The following is a 23,031-nucleotide window of genomic DNA, read 5'->3' as shown; positions in this document are numbered from 1 at the left end:
GTATTTACTGAAAACCTATTATGTATATTGAATTGTAGTGTGCTGGAATGAGCAGTGAACTGGGAGTCTCAAAAGCTGAGTTCAAATCTAGATTCTGCTAATAATTGGTAGGTCAAAGCATTTATTAATTGGTATGCTTCAGGGATTGTAATAGAAGCAAGACATTCCCCGTTATGATGGACCTTACATCTAAGGGGGTGAGATAACATGTGTAGGAAGAAAGGGAAGAGTAGGGGTACCCTTGGAGCATGTTGAGAAAATTGTGAGTATCATGGAAGCCTGGTTCCCAGCAAGGCTCACCTGTCTAAAAACCTTGATGGGCAAAGTGTGAAGAGTCACATTAATCTGATGTTTCTACATTTCTATAAGGAGTAAGATGCTAAAGGCATTATTTGCTTTATCAGATGATGAATATTTGAATGAACAAAGGATGAGTAAGTTTATCAACTTGGAGTACTCTAAGTATGATAATAAATAAATGAATGAATGAGCAAATAAATTAATATTAGATAATAGATAATAATATTATCTTTCCTAGTACCTACTATGGGCCTGTGCTCCTAGTACCTACTATGGGCCTGTGCTCTAAGTCCTGGGGATACAAACAAAGACCTGCTCTTCAGGAAATCACAGAATAGAACAGAGACCATCCCCTGCCTGGGATAGAGAGTGAGGTGAGAAAGTTTCATGAACTACTTCAATAGGTTTATATATAGATATAGATATATTTAGAGAGAAACAGATAAGACAGCTAGATATAGATATAGATAGATGATATAGATAGATTGATGGATATAGAGATAGATGTAGATAGATAAGTATATATAGATAATGGATAGTTATGGATAGACAGATATAGATATCGGTAGATATAGATAGACATATAGATAAGACAGATTTCATATATAGGTATAAATATAGATTATATAGACAGATGAATATAGATAGACATTACATAGATAAAGACAGATAAATATAGATATAGTCAAGAATCTGAGCAGATTGGTGTCCCCAAGGTATGGTGGGTAGGTGTTTTGAGAACATTTATCTTCCATTGCTAAGGCTGGGCAGGAGATATTATACAGAGAAAGATACTGGATTTGTTTTTAGAAGTTCCCATCTTAGCTCTGCTCCTGTCTGTGACCTTGGTAAATCATCCTACTCAGAGGACACTAGTTAATTTGCACCTGGGCCACTTCAACAGTGGCCTGACCTCATAAAATGAACCCCAGGGACTCCAATTCAATAATCTCTACATATGAAAAAGAAGGGGGGATGGACTCAATGATTTCTAATAGAACTTCCAATTTTATACCTACAAACTTCTGAACACAATATTCTTTCCCTTGCTTCCCAAGTCCTGCAGTTGAAAGACTGGACAGAGAAGGAAGGTGACATGGTTTGCTACTCTGTCTCCTAGATTAAGAACTCTTTCAGATTGCATGCTTTTGACATTAATTAGTAAAAATATAGCCTTCTCTATGAGAACAGTAGCCACCAGATGGCACCAAGAGCTTTCATGGAGTAAGCTGCAAGTTTGCACTTGAGGCAAGATGCAGGAACTAGATGGAAAGAAAGACCAGGCACTATAGGGGGTGGCTGGGAGTGCTAGAACATGTAGAGAACCTGCTCACAGGAGACCAGACCTCATAGCCAAGAGTTGTCTCTTGGATCTGTTATCCAAGGCTGCATGTCCCTGTCCCCTCCAGGGCTTCAAGTCATTGGCTGTAATTCTAGGCTTAGTCTCCTTATGACTTCTCACAGTTTCATTGTGATGATGAAATTGGTGATGATGAAATTATCTGGAAAGATGCCTCTGTGTAGCCAAGAATTTCATACCCCAACCACATCATACCACACCTCCCATAATTTATACAGTCGATTTCAATTTAGGTCTAGACATTGGGCAAAGCTTTCAGTAGGGGACAAGGGAGCTGTTTTCCATTTCATTTCCATAGTCTTTTAAATTTATAGCATTGGTGATTTCAATACGAATAATGCAATGAACATCAGGGAGGAGCAGTATTAAGTGGAGAATAACCTATCTGTAAGTAGCTGTTTATCCTGTGCTTTCTAAGGCAGTGCAGAAGCATGTGCAGGAATTTCCCTGAAAAAAAATAGCCAAGTGATGAAATGATAGAAGGAGTCAGAGTTAAGAACTTATCAGTTGTATGACCTTGGGAAAGTCTTTAGTTTTCTCATCTTTAAAATGGGAATAATATAACTGTTACCTTTCAGGATTTGTTGTGAAGATTTTATGTATGTAATACAATATATTTTATACACTCTAAATTATAAACATATAAATAATATAATATATTATTTATATGCATATAAATAATATAACATTTTAACATATAAATAACAGAATGTACATTATTTATAAGCATATAAATAATAGAACATATATTATTTATACATAAAATAATTTTCAATACATCAAATAATACATAATATTTATAAAGTCCTTTATAAGCCCTAAATTATTATACAAATTATTATCATAAAGACAAAAAGACTGGAAGTAAAATGTAGCAACACAAGGGAGATTAGATTTCCCACTCTGCCAAATACATTATATCACAGGCATATAGGTTTTTAGAGTCTGAAGAGAGACTTATAAAATTGTCTTTTCTGGTTATTTCTTTTTCCTTATCCCCTTAAGTAGTGAATTAACCCTTAGGTCAGTAGCTTCCATTCCATGGACTAAGTGGTAGCTTTTACTATTGCTAACATAGAAATGTGAAAATGTTGCTTATGTTTATAGAATCATGGATCACTGGAGCTGAAAAGAACTTTAGAAATAATTTAATTCAACAACTTCATTTTACGGTTGTGAAAATTGAGGCCTAGAGGGGTGAATGACTTGCCCAAGGTCACATAATTGGTGTTTAATCTAGGATTTAATCCACATCATGATTCCTATTCCAAGTATTCCTTCACTACAACTAAATTCTTATACCTATAAATTTTTAATGCTTCAATTTTTATGGTCAGAAATTATGGCTTTTAAAATGAATTTTGTAATCATGACTCTAAATCTCAGATAATAAACCTCAAAAGAAGATAGAAGAATTTACATAGTACTTATTCAGTGAATATGGTATTCATAGCAATATGCAGACAATAAATTGTTTAAGTATTCTTTGAACTTATAAATCCTTTTCTACTTGAGAATATCCATGTATTTTGTTCATTTTTTTTTTTTTGGTGATTTTAATGAACAGTTGCTACCTCTGACCACATTTACACCTTTGTGAGGGTCCTACACTTGACATTGTTTTTCCCTGGTAGTCCAGGTTCCCCACTGTGTTTTCTGGGACTGTATTTCTCTTGAACTGCCTTCTTATTGTGCCCCCACCCCCACCTCTACCCTGGACAGCCATCATCTGGGGAAACAACTCCTGTGGCCATTCCAACTAACTACTGACTGGTCATCACCTATAAGTCACTAAGGGAGACACAAGGTGACCTGTGGCAGACAAGATAAAATTTCACCACTCCATCAACTACCATCTTTTTTTTGGACTCAGAGATAGCTCACAAATTTGAATTCACAAGCCTTGGGAATGTCAGCACCCTCCCCTACCCACTTAATTACATAACCAGAATTTGTATACTTTGTGTGCAGTAAGCACATCATAAATGTTTTTTCATTCATTCATTCATTCATTGCTTTTTAATTCCTTACCTTTATCTATCTATCTATTTATTTATTTGTTTGTTTGTTTATTTATTGATCTGCTTGGTCCTTCTCTGCTCATTAATATGTTACTTATAATTTCTAGCTTATGGGGTAGAAAGAAGATGGGGAAAGGGAAGATATATCTAGGAACTAGAGTGAAGCTAGCTATTGTCTTCAGTAACTTTTAGCTTTATACCATGTTAGTCTTGATTTAGGTGGTTTTATTGAAATTACAGACCAATTATAAACCATTACGTATCAACCTTAGAAGCTGTTAAAAGTATTTATCTTTTGATGCAGGGGGAGGAGGAGGGGAGAGAGGGGATGTAGGTATTGAATAAGTTTGTGCCCAAAATACCACTGTAGGCTGAGAAGAAAATATCTCCTTCATGTACCAAACTGGAACTGGCAAGGCCAAATTTATCCTTCCTTCCTAAATGAGGTGACTAGTCTCTGGGGCAAACCTAGCCACATCCCTAGTGCCAAGGCTCAGCAGAGCCATAAACGAAATCCTGTTGGACTTAAACATTTTTCATACTATAAAAGGCATGGACAAAAGGCAGCCTGATTCCCATTCTTAATTCAAGCCTCTATAAGTGCATAGCAGGACAGTAATCTGTAAGTGAAAAACCATCACAATTTCTGTTGAGAATGGGACTGAAGATTTGGGAGGGTGGGGTGAACACTAATGTTAATTTTTTTGTCTTTAATTTTCATTTCTGTTCCTCACTATAATTGAACTGTGATAAGTTTTCACATTTTTTTAAAAAGAAAATCTTAGGAAGTTTAACCCAAAGAGGATGAGAAAGTTTAATTCCCCATTTTCATGTAGAAGGGGGATAATAAGTAATAATAACTAATAATTACCATAGGACTTTTAAGCTTTTGCAAAGTGCTTTGCATGTTTCATCTCATTTGATCCTCATGTCAACTCTGTAAGATTGGTGCTATTATTATTCCCATTTTTACAAATGAGGAAACTGAAGCAGAGGTTAAGTGACTTGCCCAGGATCACAGTAAGTGTATGAGGCAACATTTGAACTTAGATTTTTCTGACCCCAAGTTCTGTACTCTATCCACTGTGTCACCTAGTTATGGGCATAAGATGTTGTATATCCTGACAGGCTTTGCTGATGGTCTGATTAATTTTGCTAAACTGATTTTTTTCTTCTTTCTTTTTAATTCTTTTTATAAGGAATGGCTCAATGAGAGGAATAGCAGATGTTTTTGGAAATGAAGGTGCTGCAAAGACAAAATATAGCAATAAAAATATAAAAAATAAAACCTTAAAAGGATGAAATTTCACTATTACCTGAGGGAACATGATTTTGGGTTAATGGGGGTCCATATCTATTTTGTGTGTGTTGATTTGGAATTAGGAAGACCTGGGTTTGAATTTTGCCTCAGATACCAGTTATCCCTTAACCCCTCTGAGCCCTTGTTTCTTCAGCTGCAAAATGGGATAATAGTGCTTATCTTATAGTCCTAAGTGTGACCTATTATTATTAATACTCAAGAGAGCACCACAAGTTTAGGACAGTAGATTAACCTCTAAGATGTTCCTTTTATATAGTAAATATGTTCCTGAAAAGACAAAAGCAAATGCAAATTGTGTAAAGTGAGTCACATTTTAAATGTACTAAGGCAACTTGTGACTTAAAGGAATTCTATTGTCTTTTCATAAGCACTTCATATTTAGGTGTTTTTTTGGTGATAAAATTTGCAAATTTTTACTTTGTTAGAGACCTATGAAACTTCTTCAAGTTATCAAAAAGAACCATTGTTGGTTACTAACAAGATCACTTTTCAGGACAGCCAGAATATTATATTTTATCATATTATATAGTCATTATATTCATATTAATAATTATATCCATTATATTGTAAATGAAATATTTTGCACATTTCTTATAAAAGTAATAAAGCATCTTCTATGTTTCTAAATTCCAACATCTCAGCTTTAATTATTTTGCTTCATAGGTATAAGAATTATCAAACCATAATTACATGGGTTGGCTCATTTTTTTTTTCATTTCAGGTGGTAAAAAGATATGCTTGAATTATGCAAGCAATAAATATGTCTGTAAGTTGAGTTTCTTTTTAAAACAATATTCGGCAACTTAAAGATATGCATTATTGGCAAAACAACATCAATGTTTCTTCATTGTCTCTGAAAAGAGAGCAGCTCTTTGCTAAAAAGTAATGATTATATTATACATGTTTCAAATTTCTTAGAAAGAGGTCAAGTAATTCATTTCCAGAGGAGTATAGATTTGCTACATAAATACTCGCAGTATTTGTAACAGCACCGCAATGGGGATGAGGGTAGGTGAGAGTTTTTTGAGGCGCCATATATGGGGTAATAGTGAGGAAAACTTCAAATGTAGAATTCTTCTATTTCATGTGTCGGGGGTCCAGAAGACTCTGCAAGTTGTTGGAGGTTGTCACTAGTTTGCTTGACTTCTGAAGAATGGGAAATGGGGGTCTCAAAGGTCTCCTTGAGTGTAGAGGAAGATGCGAAAGGAGAGGCTTCAGGTGATGGGGGGGAGCTGGATGACCCTTCAGTAAATGAGGAAAGGGAAGTACAGGAGGCCTCTGCTGGCTGACCACTTGAAGCTGATAGAGGCCTTCCTTTGGAAGCCTCCTGCTTTGGCCCATGGGGGTGACATTTTCTCGGAGGGAGAAAAGTTTCCAAATTATTGCAAAATCCGCTAGGAGCTGAATAGGCTGAGACCACAGACAAGTCTGAGAAGGAAAGTTTTAGGCCTGTGTCCACATCTGTTTCCTGGGCACCTTCTAAATCATCAACAGACAGCTTGGGGGTCTGTTTCTGTTCTGATGCTGCTTCTGCTGGGAAGTCTCTGTTTAAAAACCAGAGTGGTTCAACTGAGGGCAAGGAGTCGGAGGCAGCTCCTTCAGTGGGCAGACAAAACAAGGACTTACTCCTCTGGAATGACCAGGGAGGCTGATGAGTGTTGTGGTTCCTTTGAGTCCGTCTTCTCTGATCCCCAGTAGGTAGGTCAGGCTGGTAGAGCCCATTGACTGGGCTGCCTAATTGTTGCTGCTGGCTGCTACTGAGTGTTCGGCTCCGTGGAATGAAGCTAGATGAAGGGATGAAGGAAGAAGTCTTTTCTGCGTAGCCATAAAGCTTATTGGTTTTAGAAGATTTTCTATATAAACTGTGTGCCTGTTGGGAAAACAGGAAATATTCCATCAATATGGGATTGTTAGGCTCCCAATGACACAGTTGCAATGTTATATTTGTTCTTTACCTAGTTATACATGTGTAGCCCATATCTGATTGCCTACCATCTCAGGGAGGAGGCAGGAAAATTAATGCATGTACATATAATAACATATCAGCCTACTTGCTGTCTTGGGGAGGAGGGAAGAAAGGCAGAGAGGGAGAAAAATTTGGAACTCAAAATCTTACAAAAACGAATGTCCAAAACTAGCTTTACATCTAATTAAAAAAATAAAGTATGTCATTAAAATTAAAACCATATTATGCTTGCTATATAAGTCAATCTCTTGAATCATTGGAAAAGCATAAAGGATTACAGTGTAAACTCAAAGCAAAGAGAATACCATGCTTAGATGTACAATAAAAATATTAATACTACTATTATAACAAAAATATCATGATTACTAATATTAATAATTTAAGTATACTGTACTTATGTCAGTCAAAAAAAATCCTATTAAACTTATAGAAATGATCAACCTAGCCTAAGCATCAAGAACTTTCAGAAATAGTACTTTATAAATTATGTGGGATGATCCAAACTCATGGTGAAATGAAATGTATCAAAAAGGAGATTTTTTGCCATTCCTGAACAATAAATTCATTTAAACATCAGAGAAGAGTGTAATGCTATTATCAGAGATGGAATAGCCTATTTTCTTTCTTTCCAGAGGTGTATTAATATAGCGAAAGGAGCAATGAATTTGGTGTCAGAGGAGCAGAGATTCAAATCCCAGCTCTGCTTACTTACTATCAGTTTTGTCAAATATATAACAGGGAGAGGGGTGTACACCATGATATCTTGAGTTCTTTCCACCTATAAATCTATGACCCTAGGAAACCAGGAAAAAATATGGACAGAAGTGGTAGTAGTAGTAGTAGTAGTAGTAGTAGTAGTAGTAGTAGTAGTAGTAGTAGTAGTAAGTAGTAGTAAGAAATTATGAAGGAGGGCAACATAGTTAGATTAAAGAGACCAGTGGTAACTACCTAATGACCTTTGGGAAGTAAATTAAACTTGTTGGGCCTCAGTTTCCTCAATTGTAAAATGAGAAGGTTAGATAAGATGCCCTCTGAGGTCCTTTCCAATCTCTAAGGCAGGGGTCATAGGGAGGCGATGGTAGCTCCTTATTTCATACTCCCTATCCTTTGGTATTACAATACATGTGGAGTAAGCAAGTCACATCTTATATTATAGATTGGATTACAGAACTACATGCATGTAGTTTTGGTTATATCAAAGTGAAAAAGTTCATACTTACAACAACCTGTTTAATTTTAAGATAAAATTCTAGCCACAACAGAGGACACTAAACAAACCCTGAAATGGGTGAAGCACAATTAAAAAAATATTTAATATTACATGAATTTTGGCCCAGAAGCCTACAAACAATTAAGTGGTATTGATTGCTCTCTCTCCCTAATACCCTATCCACTTTTTATGGTAACAGGACTGTCCAGTAAGTGATGAGAGTCATTAACCAAGGCTTAATCCAAACTGCCACAGAATCTCTGCAGGGTCTTGGGCACTTGCCCATCTTTCAGTTCTAATTCCTGTCCTTTTGTTTTCTATCTACTGCTTTCAGAAATTCAGAAAAGAAACCTTGCTGTTTACTGTTGCTTAGTCTCTACAAACCTTGCCTTGAATCTAAACAGCCACTTGTACCAGGAGTCCTGTCCTAGCTTCCCCCATTGTATTATCTGGAGTCTGGTACAATGTCAGTATTCATAAATGCTTATTGATCAACTGATTTCAGTCAATCACTCCAAACAGGACCCACACAGAAGGACTGGAGAGAATGGTTCTTTCTATGCTTTGGTTCCTGATTTATGAATTCTTAAGGTACTGCCCAGAATAACTTTCTCTAGATAACTTATTATTCTTTAAACATTGACCTAGTGCTTTATTAAAGCGCTCTCCACAAAATAGGGGAGAGCCCCCTGTTAGGGGGCAGCTAGGTGGTACAGAGGATACAGCACCGACCCTGAAGTCAGGAGGACCCAAGTTCAAATCCAGCCTCAGACATTTAATAATTACCTGACTGTGTGACCTTGGGCAAGTCACTCTAACTCCATTGCCTTAAATAAATAAAATTTAAGGAAAAAACATCCCTGTAATGCAGGGCATACAAACAATTCCCTTTTACAATACAAGAATGTGAAACTGCTGAAATGGCTTGCTCAGGGTCACTCAACTAGCATGCGTGATGGTCAGAGCTGAGCTCTGAATCCAGTTCTCTTGGCTCCAAGTCCAGAATCAATAAACCTCATAGCTCTAATAATGTTCACATAGATAAAAAGTCTTGAAGCTTGTAAAGAGAGTTAGTATGGCATAGAGGACAGAGAATGACACTGGAGTCACAAAGACCTCAGTTCCAATTCTGATCATGTTAATTGATAAGTCAATTAACCTCTCAGTGCTCTGGGAAGTTCTCTAATATTTATAAGGAGTTCCATTTTGATATCAGAAGAGTCAAACACCCATATGCCAACTACCACACTCCCTAGCAACAGAACAATGTTGAGATGTAATTGGGAAAGATTTAACCAAATAAATAAAAATACAATAAAGCAGAAAATATTAATACATCAAGTCAATATGTAAACTTCAAGTACCTCAGTATGGTTTAGTGGCCCCCTTTTGATTTGTTTATCACTGTCTTACATAGATCAAGTGATGCATCCAGATTTTTTAAAAAAAATTACAAAAAGCACTTTCCTCACCACCTTCTAAAGTAGGAAACATGAATTTAACCCTCTTCTATGATGAAGCTTCAGGCACTAGCAATCAATTTTTTCATGTATAAAATGAGGAACTTTACGGCTCCAGAGAGCACTTAGCAAAAAGGCTGACTTCCCCATGCTTCTTGCAGAATGGGTGACTTCTGTTTCTCTTAACTCTCTTCCTTAATGTGAGTGGCAATGCTTATCATAGTATGGTGGTCTGATCTTTATGGATTTATTCAATTAATCTCTTGGCTCAGCCCCTACCCATCAGAAAAATACTATTCTCTTTATTTTCTGTTATATTTCGATGAATCCTAATCAGGTGAATATGGAATAATGGAGTTAACCCAGAAACATGGTTTAACTTCAGATAGTTTAACTTCAAAAAAGCAAAAAGAGAAAAAACCCTAAAATTTGGAAAAAAGAAAACAGCTATCATGTGGGCTGTGCCTTCAGCTCTTCCAAAATCCATGCATTCTTTTAGTTTTGCTTTTTTAAAAGATTTTATTTATTCTGAGTTTTACAAATTTTCCCCCAATCTTCCTTCCCTCCCCTCCCCCCAAGAAGGCAGTCTGTTAGTCTGTACAATGTTTTCATGGTATACATTGATCTAAGTTGAATGTGATGAGAAAGAAATCATATCTTTCTATTTGCTTATGTTTTAAGGGAGAATTCATCCCATTCACATTCACAGTTATAATTACTAACTCTTTATTGCCCTTCATGCTATCTTCCCTCTGTATTTTCCCCTTTTTTCCCTTTATCACATTCTTTTAGTTTTAAGGTGTACCCTAGATCCAGGAGTTGCTGGACATAGTTCATGTGTTTAATCTCAAATTTCCCTATTAGCTGCTCCAATTAGAAATTAGCTAGCATTCCAACTGTTTCCAACTATTCCAAAACATTTTCCAATCATTTCCCATTTAACCTCATAATGGAACAATGTCCATTAGTTAAGTAACTTAGAAACTGTGTGTGATCTGCTTTTCTACTCAATAATTTGGCTTTTTTTTCAGCTGCTACTTTGTCTCATGACTGTTATGGATACTCGTAGAGCAGGCATTTAATAAATAAATGCATGCTTCTTTCCTTCCAAAGGGTCCTACCTTCCAGTTTATAACTTTTGGAGCAGTTGATGAAGTTCCTACAGCTATCATTTCCCCAATGAGCTCTTTACTCCTCCTCCTAGTTACCAAAAAGAATTTTTGTAGGTCTCTAACAAGTCGTTTTCCAGACAACCAGAATATTGTATTTCATCATATTATATATTCATATTAATTATATCAATTATATCATCTACATGTAATATTTTGCATACTTCTTATACTTTATATTTTTTTAGGTTTTTTGCAAGGCAAATGGGGTTAAGTGGCTTGCCCAAGGCCACACAGCTAGGTCATTATTAAGTGTCTGAGGCTGGATTTGAATCCAGGTACTCCTGACTCCAGGGCTGGTGCTTTATCCACTGTGCCACCTAGCCACCCCTGCATATTTCTTATAAAAGTAATAAAGCATCTCCCATGTTTCCAAATTTTAGCATCCTGGCTTTAATTATTTGCCTACATAGTTGTAAGATTTATCAAACAATAATTTCATAGCTTGGTTCACTTTTTTTCCATTTCAGGTGGTAAGAAAATATGCTTGAGTTATTAAGCAAGTAATAAATTATGTTGGTAAATTGAATCTCTTTTTAAAAAAAATTTATAATGTAAAGATACAAGTTATGGACATAACAATGTCTGTATGGCAAGATAAAAGTCAAGACACTGACAATAGTCTACGATGCAGTGACAGATCTTGGCATCTTGGATATCTGACCAAACTCTATGGGCTCCATCCTGCTTTAACCACTCCGTGGTCATTGAAAGAAATTGTTATCTTCCACCATTTTGCCAGTGCAAGTCTTCACGTACTTGGGATAGACATTCCCCTAATGCACCTCTAGTTTGAAGCTTATCAGTTTACCTCAACCTGGTTCAGCCCTTTTGCTGAGATAGTTTACCATGGGTGACTGTTGTGCATGCTATAGTTTCTTGGAGCCATAGGTGAGAATTGGGTGACAGGTGGACACCAAAAGTGGTTTAGCAGCCCTGAAAAGCACTCAGTAAGCTCTTACACCACATGTGCTAGTTCTTCTGACTCTCCCATCTATACTCCCCCTACCCCCATACACTTTTGGCATGCCTGTGTTGATTATATTTAATTTTCTAAGAATATGTTGTTTTCCCCCAAGGGAATTCAAGGTCCTTTAAAGCAGAAACTGTTTTGTTTTTGTCTCTGTACATCTAGAACTAGCACAGTGTTGGCTCACAGTATGAATTTAGTAAATGAATGAATGCTTGTTGAATTAAATTGTGGTGCTCATGGATTTGTTATGATATCAGATATCTTTGTAAGGCTGCTGTATTTGGAGATATCACTTTCCTGTACTTTTCCTGTATTTGACACATCATAGCAAATTAAATTTCTTCAGTACTATAATATAATAAAAAAACCAATATTTAAATTTCAGTAGCTCAAAGATGGAGATTTTGTTTAAATGATTCAGAAGGGCTCTGCTAGGGTTTGCCAGCAATGGAAAGAAATGAGAAAATATAATGGTTGTTTCAGTTGGGTTTTTTTCACCTTTCTTCTTGAAGACAGTAATGAGGCCATCATCAAAATCTTTTCATAGAGACTTTAGCAACATATAAAAACCAATAAATTCTTGATTTGCCAAGCTAATCATTTCAACATTTGGAATGTAGAGGAAGTGAAAAAAGGAAACCACAAGGAGGAGCTGACTGGTTAAAAAAAAAATTTAAAAAACTGGTAAGGGAAACTTTCTGAGACTGATCTTATCTTCAAGGTCAGGATAGATAAGGAGAGGGTTTCTAAGAACAGTCTGACATTGACCCAAGAGGTCAGGAAAACAGATCTTAGAGAGATCAAAGATAGGGTATGTAGGTTCTCATAGTCTGAAGGAGAGTTAGAACATTCTTGATGAAATTCTCCTGATGTTGAGCAGGACTTGTGGTTTAGATCAGAGTTGGATAGGATGACATCCAAGGTCCTCTCTGTATCTCAGTATTTCAATGAATCCAAGATCTTATCAATATGAAGACCCCTCCCCTGAACCAAGAAATCAGAACCCATCCATAACTATGCATCCTATGTGATTTCTATCACTGTAATTCATAAAAAGCCTCCCCAAAGGATTCTCTTAATCCTCCAGGTTTTCCACTGGTTTCCTTAACATAAAAAAATTTTAATGCTATCTTTTGTTTTTATATCACCTACATTTCCCATTGTTTCTTTTATCCTCCCCAAAATCTCTCCCTTATAATAAAGAATAAAAAAGGATAAAGGAAAAAATCAGTAAAACTGACCAATAAATTAAAGAAGTTTGATGTTATATGCAATATTCCATGCTCATGTACCTCAACTCTGCAAGAAGGGAGGGGGAAAATATCTTCTTTGGAACCAGTTTGTTCATAAGCACCTAGGTAGTACAGTAGATAGAGTGTTGGACTTGGAATTAGTATGTCTTGAGTTCAAATTTGACCTTTAAATTTACAAATTGTGTGACCCTGGGCAAGTCAATTAAGTCTATCTGCCTCAGCTTCCTCATTTGTAAAATGAGGATGATAATGAAGAGTTAAATCTTTGTGCAATACCATGATAAAATGCTGAAATAAGGGAAAATGCTTCTGGACACTCTTAAAATCAGAATGTCTTCAGGATAAGAAAAAGGACTTGAATCAATATTATGTCAAATAGGGAAAATGTCTGGTTAAAAAGAAGATGCCAGAGTTATATGATTGAGAGTATGAAATTGGGACAATGTGGGAGAATCTTGTACTTTCTCATAGAGTACATACCATGAATGTATTTAGCCTATGCATATATACATTCTGGCTATTGCATATGACAATTGATAAATTCAGTAATTTGAGATAATTTCTGCCCTTTGATTTTTACAACCCAAGCATAATAGTACCCACCTACCAGGGTTATTGTGAAGAAAAAAAATGAAGCAATATTTATAAAACACTCTGTAAGCCTTAAAGCACTGTATAAATACTTGTTTTTAATTACACAATCTTTAATTTTTATTGCTTTGTTGTTGTGGTCATTGTGTAAACTTTTCTCCTGGTTCTTCTTACTTTACTTTTCATCAATTAGTAAATATCTACCATGCTTCTCTGAATTATTTCTTCTAAGATGGGAGCATTCCATTATATCCTTGTCCCCCCAAGTTATTTAGATATTTTCCAAATAGATGGGCATCTACTTTATTTTCAGTTCTTTATGCAAGTGCTGGAACAAAGTATATATCTGTCAAAGTTATGGAGGACTAGAATGGGCTGGAATAAATCTGATGAAGGAGGCCCCCCCCCCCAGATTTTATATATTTATAGAAGGAAAAAAATTCATCTTATCAATTTGACTAAATAAGTAAGTCCTTCAGAAAAGGAAGATTTTGTGCATGAACTTTGCTTCCAAAAAATTTTGTAAAAGCTATGGCCAGAAAAATAGAACAAAACAAAAAAAGCTAAGCTCTGCTGGATATTCCCAGGAGTGTCAGTTCTCTCTGGTTCCCTAGGTCCCTCTCTTACTATTTGGGAAAAAAAATCTATCTTTATTTGCAACTTTTGCAGGAGTTTTTTCCAGGCTTTTCAAAGAATATGCTCATTATAAAGATTCCTGCTCCATGAGTCTATGTTTTTAAAAAGTCCCTACTGCCATTAGTTCATGGTGAGCTAAAGGGCAGTGTTCATCGCATGACCTTTCAAAAGACTATCCAAATTTTTCCACTATTTTGGAATTTGATTGTATTGAATATGATTCACAGTAATGGTCCATTGTCTGAGAATTGGGAATATTTGTTTTATAGATATTTGTTACTATAGTATTTGGAATGGTGTGCTGTTTATTTTTTTTAATCTTATAATTCATGTCGTAGTTGGAATGGCTCATATGGTAATCATTTGAAAAGAAGACAACTATATCAGGAAGGAAAATTTACCTATGCAGTGAGAGGAGGATCATTTGCACACAAATGAACTCCAGTTAAATGGCAAAGTATAGCAGAAGCCCTTGTAATGGAAGTCAGAAGACCTGGTTTCAAGTTCCCACCTCTACTGGTGATTCTATTACTTAGTACTCGTGATAATAAATCACACTTACATGACACTCATTTTGATGTTCAGATGCCAGTCCCTGTGCAGATGCTCTTCCTTGAGAGCAAGAACCTATAAGTGAACTTGTCTCTAATTCAGATATATTGACCCAGAACAAATCCACTCTTATAAATTCTTTCATGGGTTGTTCCACACTTAGTTATAAACTGTGGGTGTGTTGAGGGTGGGGGAGATCCTATTTTTTTTTCCTGTAAGGCAATGGGGTTAAGTGGCTTGCCCAAGGCCACACAGCTAGGTAATTATTAAGTGTCTGAGGTTGGATTTGAACTCAGGTACTCCTGACTCCAGGGCCAATGCTCTATCCACTGTGCCACCTAGTTGCCCCAGGTAGGGGAGATACTATGGATGAAACCCTGAACTCATCCATACTCACCATGCATCCCACCCTCCATATACATCATGAATTCTCAGTCATTCCTTCTCTCTTAAACCAAATAAAACCCCCAAAATGCACATTGGCACTCTATGGTGCTGTAGGAAAATGTAGGATTTGAAGCCAGAAGACCAGAGTTCAAATCTTAGTTCTGCCTTTTGTTACTTTATAGGACCATGGTTAAGTTGCAATTTTTGTGTTTCTAAAATGAGAGAATTGGATTAACTGATTTCTGGTGTCCCTTCCTAATTCCACCAATAATTACTATGAGCTAATAATGGCTGTTGATTTTTGTACTTGCCACCCTCATGAATTCTACCATATTAATAGTCCTCTTTTCAATAAACTCCAGGGCTCCTTATCATCCCCAGGATCAAACAAAAAATTCTAACATTTAAAGCCCTTTATAACTTGGCCCTTCACTACCTTTCCAGTCTTTCCTGCCACCTTTCAATCCCAATGACACTGGCTCCTAAGCTTTTCCTTGAACAAGACCCTTCATTTTCTCTGACTGACCCCCAGGCTTGGAATGCTCTCCCTACTCATCTCTGCCTTCTGGCTTTCTTCAAATTTCAATTTAAGTACTGTCTTCTACAGAAAGCCAATCTCAACCTTTCTTCATTATAACATCTTTGGCTCTTTTTAGTATTTCTTATCGATCGTGTAACTATGTCCTAGAGGGCAAGTTTTGTCCTTGTCTCTCTTTTTATTACTCTTAGCATAGAACTTAGGACATGAATGCTTATAGACTGACTGTCATAGTGCTCAGATTAGCCTCTAATTCATCCACAATGTCTCATATGCCAGTCCTATGCTTATTTCCTGATGTCATTGAATGTGCCTTGTGGAAGTATAGTTAATTCTCTTGAAATTGCCCAAGAACAGTGAAAAGTATGGAAGATATCTTCTCAAGTAGACAGAAACCTTTGTCTGTCTTGCCTTTAGGGTCCCAGTTTCTCAGACTCTTTCTTCATACAATGTTATGCCTTGTTAGACAAGGCAATTTTTAGAGGGAACTATAACTAAAGGAATGGAAGTGACTTGCACAAGGTCACACAGCTAATAATCAGTAGACCCAGGATTCAAATTCAGGTCTTCAGATTTCTTTTCTTTTCTTTTCTTTTTTTGTTAAAGCAGTGGAGTTAAGTGACTTCCCCAAGATCACACATAATAAGTATCAAGTATCTGGGGTCAAATTTGAACTACAGGGCTTGACCACAGGGCTGGTGCTCTATCCACTGCATCACCTAGCTGCCCATGGGTCTTCTAATTTCAAGACCAATAATACTCTTTCATATTGTTTTTCAACTTTCTTTTCCATAATTGTATCCTTAAGTGCTTGGAATATAGTAGGTGTTTTTTAAAAGTTTATTGATTGACTAACTAGCCAGGAAATCTTAAGCAAGTCGTTAAATTTCTTCCAGCTTTAGTTTTTTTCCCATCCTCAAAATGAGAGAAAGAACAGGGGGACTTGTCGAAGAAGGATTCCAAAGAGTTAGGCTGTAGTCCTGGTTTGACCTAATAACTGTGTGACCAGGGATAAGTCACTTCTACTTAGCTTCAATAATCAGATTACTGGGATTCAACTCGATAATTTTTCTTTTTTCTATCTGTAACATTATGGGTTGGTGACTAGATACTGGGCATATGATTCCATGATTACATAGGGCTAGTCCAAGGGAAATATACATATACTCAGAAAGTCAAGAGGAGACAACAGTAGAGATTTTGGATCAGGGGAAGGTATTCTGGACAGGATGCCAAGGTAGGGGTGTCCATCTTCATCTGGAATGGGGGATAGCCTCGGAGCAGTCCTGGAGTCAAGATGCTGTGTGGATAGGCTTCTATGATCCGGATTGCCCCTCAGTTTGGGAGGGGTAGGCTGATAGTGATTAGACCAGAACTGGAGCAACTGATAAGCCCAAGGGATTCAATTACCCTTTAAAAAAGTGTATGGAAACAATAGAGACTAGAAATGAATAATCACCTGGGGTGTCACAGAATGGACCCTTCCAGAATGAATAATAACCAGTGAACTTCATTATTTTGGAAGTCTATCCTGGACTCCCTGGGGTCACCTTAGAATTTTCCTCACAGGCTACTTCCAGTGACATTAACAAATTTACTGTTGTATTAGCTTCCTTTCCTTTTGAAGAAAGAAAGAGAGGAGAGACAGGGGTTCACATTCCCAGATACCCCTACTCAAATGGTTCATGGGTTCAGGGAATTCCTTTGATGTGAGGAGTAAACACCTTTCACTAAGTAACCAAATAGCTTTCCATAAATTAACCTGTCCAAGAATGCCAAGGAAATGGAGATGGATTTTCCTGGCAGAGAGATCTGGTTCCCTCCCAGAAATCAGCATAAAACTAGACTCCAGGGCAAGTCCTAAGGTTTTTGATCTAACTTCTGCAGACAGCTGGCACACAAGTGGAAATACATTCAGTGAATGTTTTTGGAATATAGGAAGGTCATTAGCATGGCTGCTGAGGTCAGAGATGAATCTATGCCTTTTCATGGTTCTTAATGACATAGTCAGTGAAAGGAAAGAGAACTTGTCATCATCTAGTCAACAAGTTCTTAGATTGTTTAAAATATTTTGTTAACTACTTCAATATAGTTATTCCTTTGTAATGCAATAGTTTTATACATTTAGAACTCTTATTTTGAGATGTGTTGTTCAATTGTGTTGGACTCTTCATGATTCCATTCGGGATTTTCTTGGTAAAGACATGGGAATGATTTACCATTTCCTTCTCTACCTCATCTTGCAGATGAGGAAACTGAGGTCAATGGAGTTAAGTGACTTGCCCAAGGTCACAGAGCTAATAAATGTCAGAGATTGGATTTGAACGCAAGAAGATGAGTCTTTTTGACTGCAGGCCCAGCACACTATCCATTTAACCAGTGCATCACTTTGCCAACTTGCTGCCCCTGTTCTAAGAAAGGGTTTCTCTATGTTGCTAGAGGGGTCATGACTCCAAATTGCTTGAGAAGAGTCCTTTTCTAGTCCATGTCCCTGCAGATGGACAGCCATAATGTGTGTGTGTGTGTGTGTGTGTGTGTGTGTGTGTGTGTGTGTGTGTATCTAATGTAGAAAATACCCCAGGGAGATGATTCCACAACTTCAGCTATAGTTTAATAATTCTAATGACAAAATTCTATTTAATTTGTCTTTTCATCCTCTTATTTCCCCTTCTACTCTTCTGGAACTTTATTTCTTCTTCCACTAGTACAAAAGCACATTCTTTTGTTCTCTTCTGTCAAAATACAGTACAATACAATATCACAGTATCATTTTCTGTGTAATAATGATTTGTCCAAGAAAATCACAAACCCAGGACCTAAAAGAAATCCCAGAATGACAAGTGGCAATTAACTACAGGGATTAATAAAAATCAGTCCATTAGAAGGAGAAGAATAGTTCATTTATATACCTTATCTGGCCTTTCACTAGCCTTCAGGGGGTTGGTTATCCCATTTATCTTGAATGTAGTGGGCTCAGGCAAAGCTTGAGCTTTGTCCAATTTAGTACTATGTGTCCCAGTAGAAGGAGATGAAAACAGTTTGGAGAGGGAGAAAATGGCATACTGGTAATAAGAATACCACAAATTTGTATAGAAAAGTGCTACAGATGAGACCTCTAAAACCCCCTTTTTAGCTCTAAATCTATGACCTGTTATTTCATTTGGTGTTGGCAGGGTCAGTGATAATTTCATTTTACAAGTGATTCCACAGAGATTGAAAGAATAAGCGATACCCATGGTTTACTAATATGGCAGAGTTGGGACTAGATGTTCTGTCCAATGTCCTTTTGAAATCATGCTGTTTCTACTGAAAACAATATTGCTTCAAAATATACAACAATCAATTTTTTGAGGAATAATTTTTGAAAACTAGTTTTTTTGAAAGTAAGAAAACAAGAAACTAGTTGTAAGAAAGTGATCAATGTATGGGTGAATATTGAGAATATGGATACACATATAAATACAGATACATGGATGTACATGGAGGGGAGGTTTATTTGTTGTTGAGTCTGATTCTCTGAGATTCCATTTGGAGTGTTCTTGGCAAAGATACTTGAGTGGTTTGCCATTTCCTTTTCCAACTCATCTTATAGATGAAGAAACTGAGACAAATAGGGTTAAGTGACTTGCTCAGGGTCACAGAGCTAGTAGTATTTGAACCAGATTTGAACTTAGGAAAGTGAATCTCCCTGACTTCAGACCTGGCACTCTAACACTGCACCACCTAGTTGCCTTCTAAGGCTGAAGGTATTGATAATTGCTTTGGTGGAAGGAGTACTCACAAGAACAATAATAATGATAATAAAAGTCATTATTGTCTGATGGTCACTTAGGGAGGCTGGCCCTTGGATAACACATGGTCCATTACTATACCTGTACTCAAAAGTATTTCTTGCTGAGTTAGAATTGTTAGAGCTTAAATTCTACTGTCACAGTTATAGAGAAGTATCAGTCTAAGATGCTAGAGGTGATAATGTTATGAAGTTTCCTCAACTCTATAGTCCTTGATAATATTATACTAACACCTGATACCTTCAAACTATTTGGGATGGTGATGGAGGAGTATAGAATAACTTCCTCCTCCTTCTCTTGACTCCAGCCAAGGATAAGCATTGGGGGAGCATCTTTCTGTTCATTAACAGAAGAGATCCCTCTTGATTTATAACTGTGGACTCTAAATAAGTCATGTGGACTAGATTGAGGAGGCGGTCTTTGATTTAATAATGGATTAGGTTTCCTTTAATTCAAATCTCTGTTCTTGGGAAAAATTCAGAATGTAGAAGGAAAGCAATATTGTCTCTACCCTTGGGAGTAGAGCCGGGGAATAGTCATGGATCCTAGCTAAAGCCCAAAAGATTAGGAGCATATGACCTAATAGGACCAGCAGGAGTCGTCAGGGTTTCAAGACCAAAGTCATCTGAAAATTTTCTCTTGGATCATTTTATTTTCCAGTCAACCATTAAACCCTAGCTTCTTGGCACTGTTCTGAGCTTTCATTTCTCTTGGGTTAAATAGAGGAGAAGAGACTGGTTCTTCTCTTTTCTCTCAGGTTGAGCAGAGAAGATGATTGGTCATATACTCACATTCTCTTAGTTTTTTTTCTTTTGGCTACAGCTGAGGAGAAAAGACATGGTTATGCTCTTGTGCCTTCTCCTTTTTTTTTTCCTTTCTTCCTTGTCAGTTGGAATCTCTCTCTCTCTCTCTCTCTCTCTCTCTCTCTCTCTCTCTCTCTCTCTCTCTCTCCATCTCTCTCCATCTCTCTCCTTTGCTCTTCTGGAGGGCAGAATGGTGAGGAAAACTGTTAACTCCTCAACTGCTGACGAAGTAGCTGGCAGACATCATCTTCCTTATTCTTTCTTTGTCTCCCTCTATATGGATTTGGGAAATCAATGCAGACTTATCAAGGTAGACCATACTATCACTACCATATACTCCTTTCTAAGTATTTATTATTAATACATTGTCCTCTTTTCAGGAATTATTTGGTGCCTTATATTTTTAGGATTATTGCTAAAAATTCTATTTTCATCATATCCAAGTCATTTTTGATAGATTTGTATGCTTGTATTGAGCTAGGAATTTCCCATGGTAGCCCATGTGTTTGATAGGTCTCAACTTTTACTGGATTTATATCTTCATTATTGAGCTAATAATTTCCCCTGGTAGCCAATATGCCTGATAGTTTCCATTAAATCTCTCTCTTTTTTTCTGTCTCTTGGGCAAAATTTATCTTTATTTCATGGGATTCAGCCTTTCAGGTACTCTTATGGACTATACCTAGAAGAACTTGCAAAAATTGGTCCCCCAATGATTTGGGATGCAGGTAGGCTTGTAACAATGATTAATAAACACTTTTAAATTACAATTTCCTCTCTCTTCCCTTCTCACTCATAATAATAACAAACATTTATATATCCCTATAAGATTTGCAAAACGTTCCTCACGGCAATCCTGAAAGGTAGGCAGTTCAAGTATTATACTTACAAATTATAGTTAAAGACACTGAGGTTCTAGTGTGTTAAATGACTTGTCAAGATCATAAAGCTAATATCTATGGAAAATAACTTGCTAGGAAAACAAAGTATCTGTCAAAATTTGAATTTGAACTGAGATTTTGGACTCTTTTTTTTTTTTTTTGGTCTCATACTCAATACCAAATTGCTTTTCAAGAATAGGTTCTAATTAGTTGTGACTGATTCCGTCTGACCCCTTTTGGGCTTTTCTTGGCCCATAGTTTGCCATTTCCTTCTTTATTCTACTTTAAAGATGAGGAAACTGAGGTAAAGAGGGTTAATCTAACTTGCTCAGGGTTACAGAGCTAATAAGTATCTGCATCTGGACTAGAACTCAGTTCTTGCTGGCTTCAGACTTAATCTAACCACTGCGCTATTTTGCTCCCTATAACTTGTTATGCAGCTATAGAAGTGTCCTAACCCAGACTATTTTGTTTCTTATGAAGTATAAAATATGAGATTATTCACACGAATTGCTAAAATGGTCATGAAGGTGAGTTTTGTGCATTTGAAGGGTATTCCACTCATATACTTTACAATATTACCATTCTTCTTTCTTGAATAGGAAGGTTTAAAGTTAACCCTGCACATCACAGAATTCATCCTCATCTATACTTAATGATTTCCTTCAGTAAGTAGGAATCAAGTCAGCCATGTCTTTAATACATACTAAACTTAGGAGCCATGAAAAAAACATTAAAATTGAAGATGAAGCATTAAAAAAAGTTTGTCTTCATCCTGTCTTATGTTCTACTATGTAAATGGACATATTCTTTTTTCTTTTTTTGATTTGTATTTAAGTTTAAAATTAATTTTAAAAATCCTATTATCTTTTTTCAAAGAGTTATATACAATATAAAATAGGCCTTGCTGAATGGTCAAACCCAAAGAGCAATTACTGGTGAAATAATGTCAACCTTGGGGGGAGATTTCTAATAAAATATCTCTAGGAAGTTGTGTTTTGGCCTTTGCATTTAATATTCTCATCAATGTCTTGAATGAAGTTAGAGATGACATAAGTATCAAGTTGTCAGCCAACACAAAACAGAAAGAACCTAGATTTCCTCCCCCAAATTCAATACAATGTTGAGGTAAGCTGAATAACATGAAATTAAAACAAAATGCAAGGTATCCCAAAAATCTTAATGTGATTTTAAGCTATTAAAGTTGAACACTGTACTAAGACTTTTGGGACACCCTGTATTAGATCTTTTACTAGAGCTAAAGTATTTATTAAGTCATTAAATATCCAGAAGACCTAATAGGAGATGAATAATACACTGGGTAATAATCAATTCAAAAAGATCTTGATAGGACAGAACTGAATATAAGAAGTTGAAATGTGAAATTAATTTTTTGAACTCATATGTAAGATTCTTAATTCATTATCTGGAAAAGATGTTGGGGTGGAGTGGTGATGTTTGGAGATGTTTGACCTATAGGAAGGAACACCTGCTGAGACAATACTCCCACACTCAGGAGACATTGTTTGTTCAGGCAGAACCAGCAGCATTGAAAGAAAGTGGCAAAGAAGTAAATTTTGGTTCAATATTAAGTAAAGTTCTTAAAATAAGAGCCATTCAATTTGGAATAGGTGACTTTGACAAGGAGGGAGATCCTCCTCACCTGAGTTCTTGGTGTGTGTGTGTGTGTGTGTGTGTGTGTGTGTGTGTGTGTGTGTGTTTGCAAAAGTGATAGGTTTAAGTGACTTCTCCAAGGTCACTCAGCTAGTAAGTATGAAGTTATGAAGTCAGATTTGAACTCAGGTCTTCCTGGCTCCAG

General features: G+C 36.5%; 1 protein-coding gene across 6 annotated transcripts in view; it reads right to left on the bottom strand.

Annotated features, from left to right (window-relative positions):
* Positions 1-2,473: 2,473 nt before the first annotated feature.
* Positions 2,474-23,031, bottom strand: part of FAM124A (family with sequence similarity 124 member A) — a 196,482-nt gene continuing 175,924 nt past the window's right edge. For all 6 annotated transcript variants that reach the window (XM_074217173.1, XM_074217174.1, XM_074217177.1 and 3 more), the window contains one exon: positions 2,474-6,872. In XM_074217173.1, coding sequence (XP_074073274.1) covers positions 6,063-6,872 — 810 coding nt within the window. In that variant the 3' untranslated portion in view covers positions 2,474-6,062. The remainder of the gene's footprint in view (positions 6,873-23,031) is intronic.

The sequence above is a fragment of the Macrotis lagotis genome, chromosome 1 (assembly GCF_037893015.1).
Source record: "Macrotis lagotis isolate mMagLag1 chromosome 1, bilby.v1.9.chrom.fasta, whole genome shotgun sequence".
NCBI classification, from domain to species: Eukaryota; Metazoa; Chordata; class Mammalia; order Peramelemorphia; family Peramelidae; genus Macrotis; species Macrotis lagotis.
The sequence above is the reverse complement of the archived record's forward strand: the minus strand, read 5'-3'. Positions and strand labels throughout refer to the sequence as shown.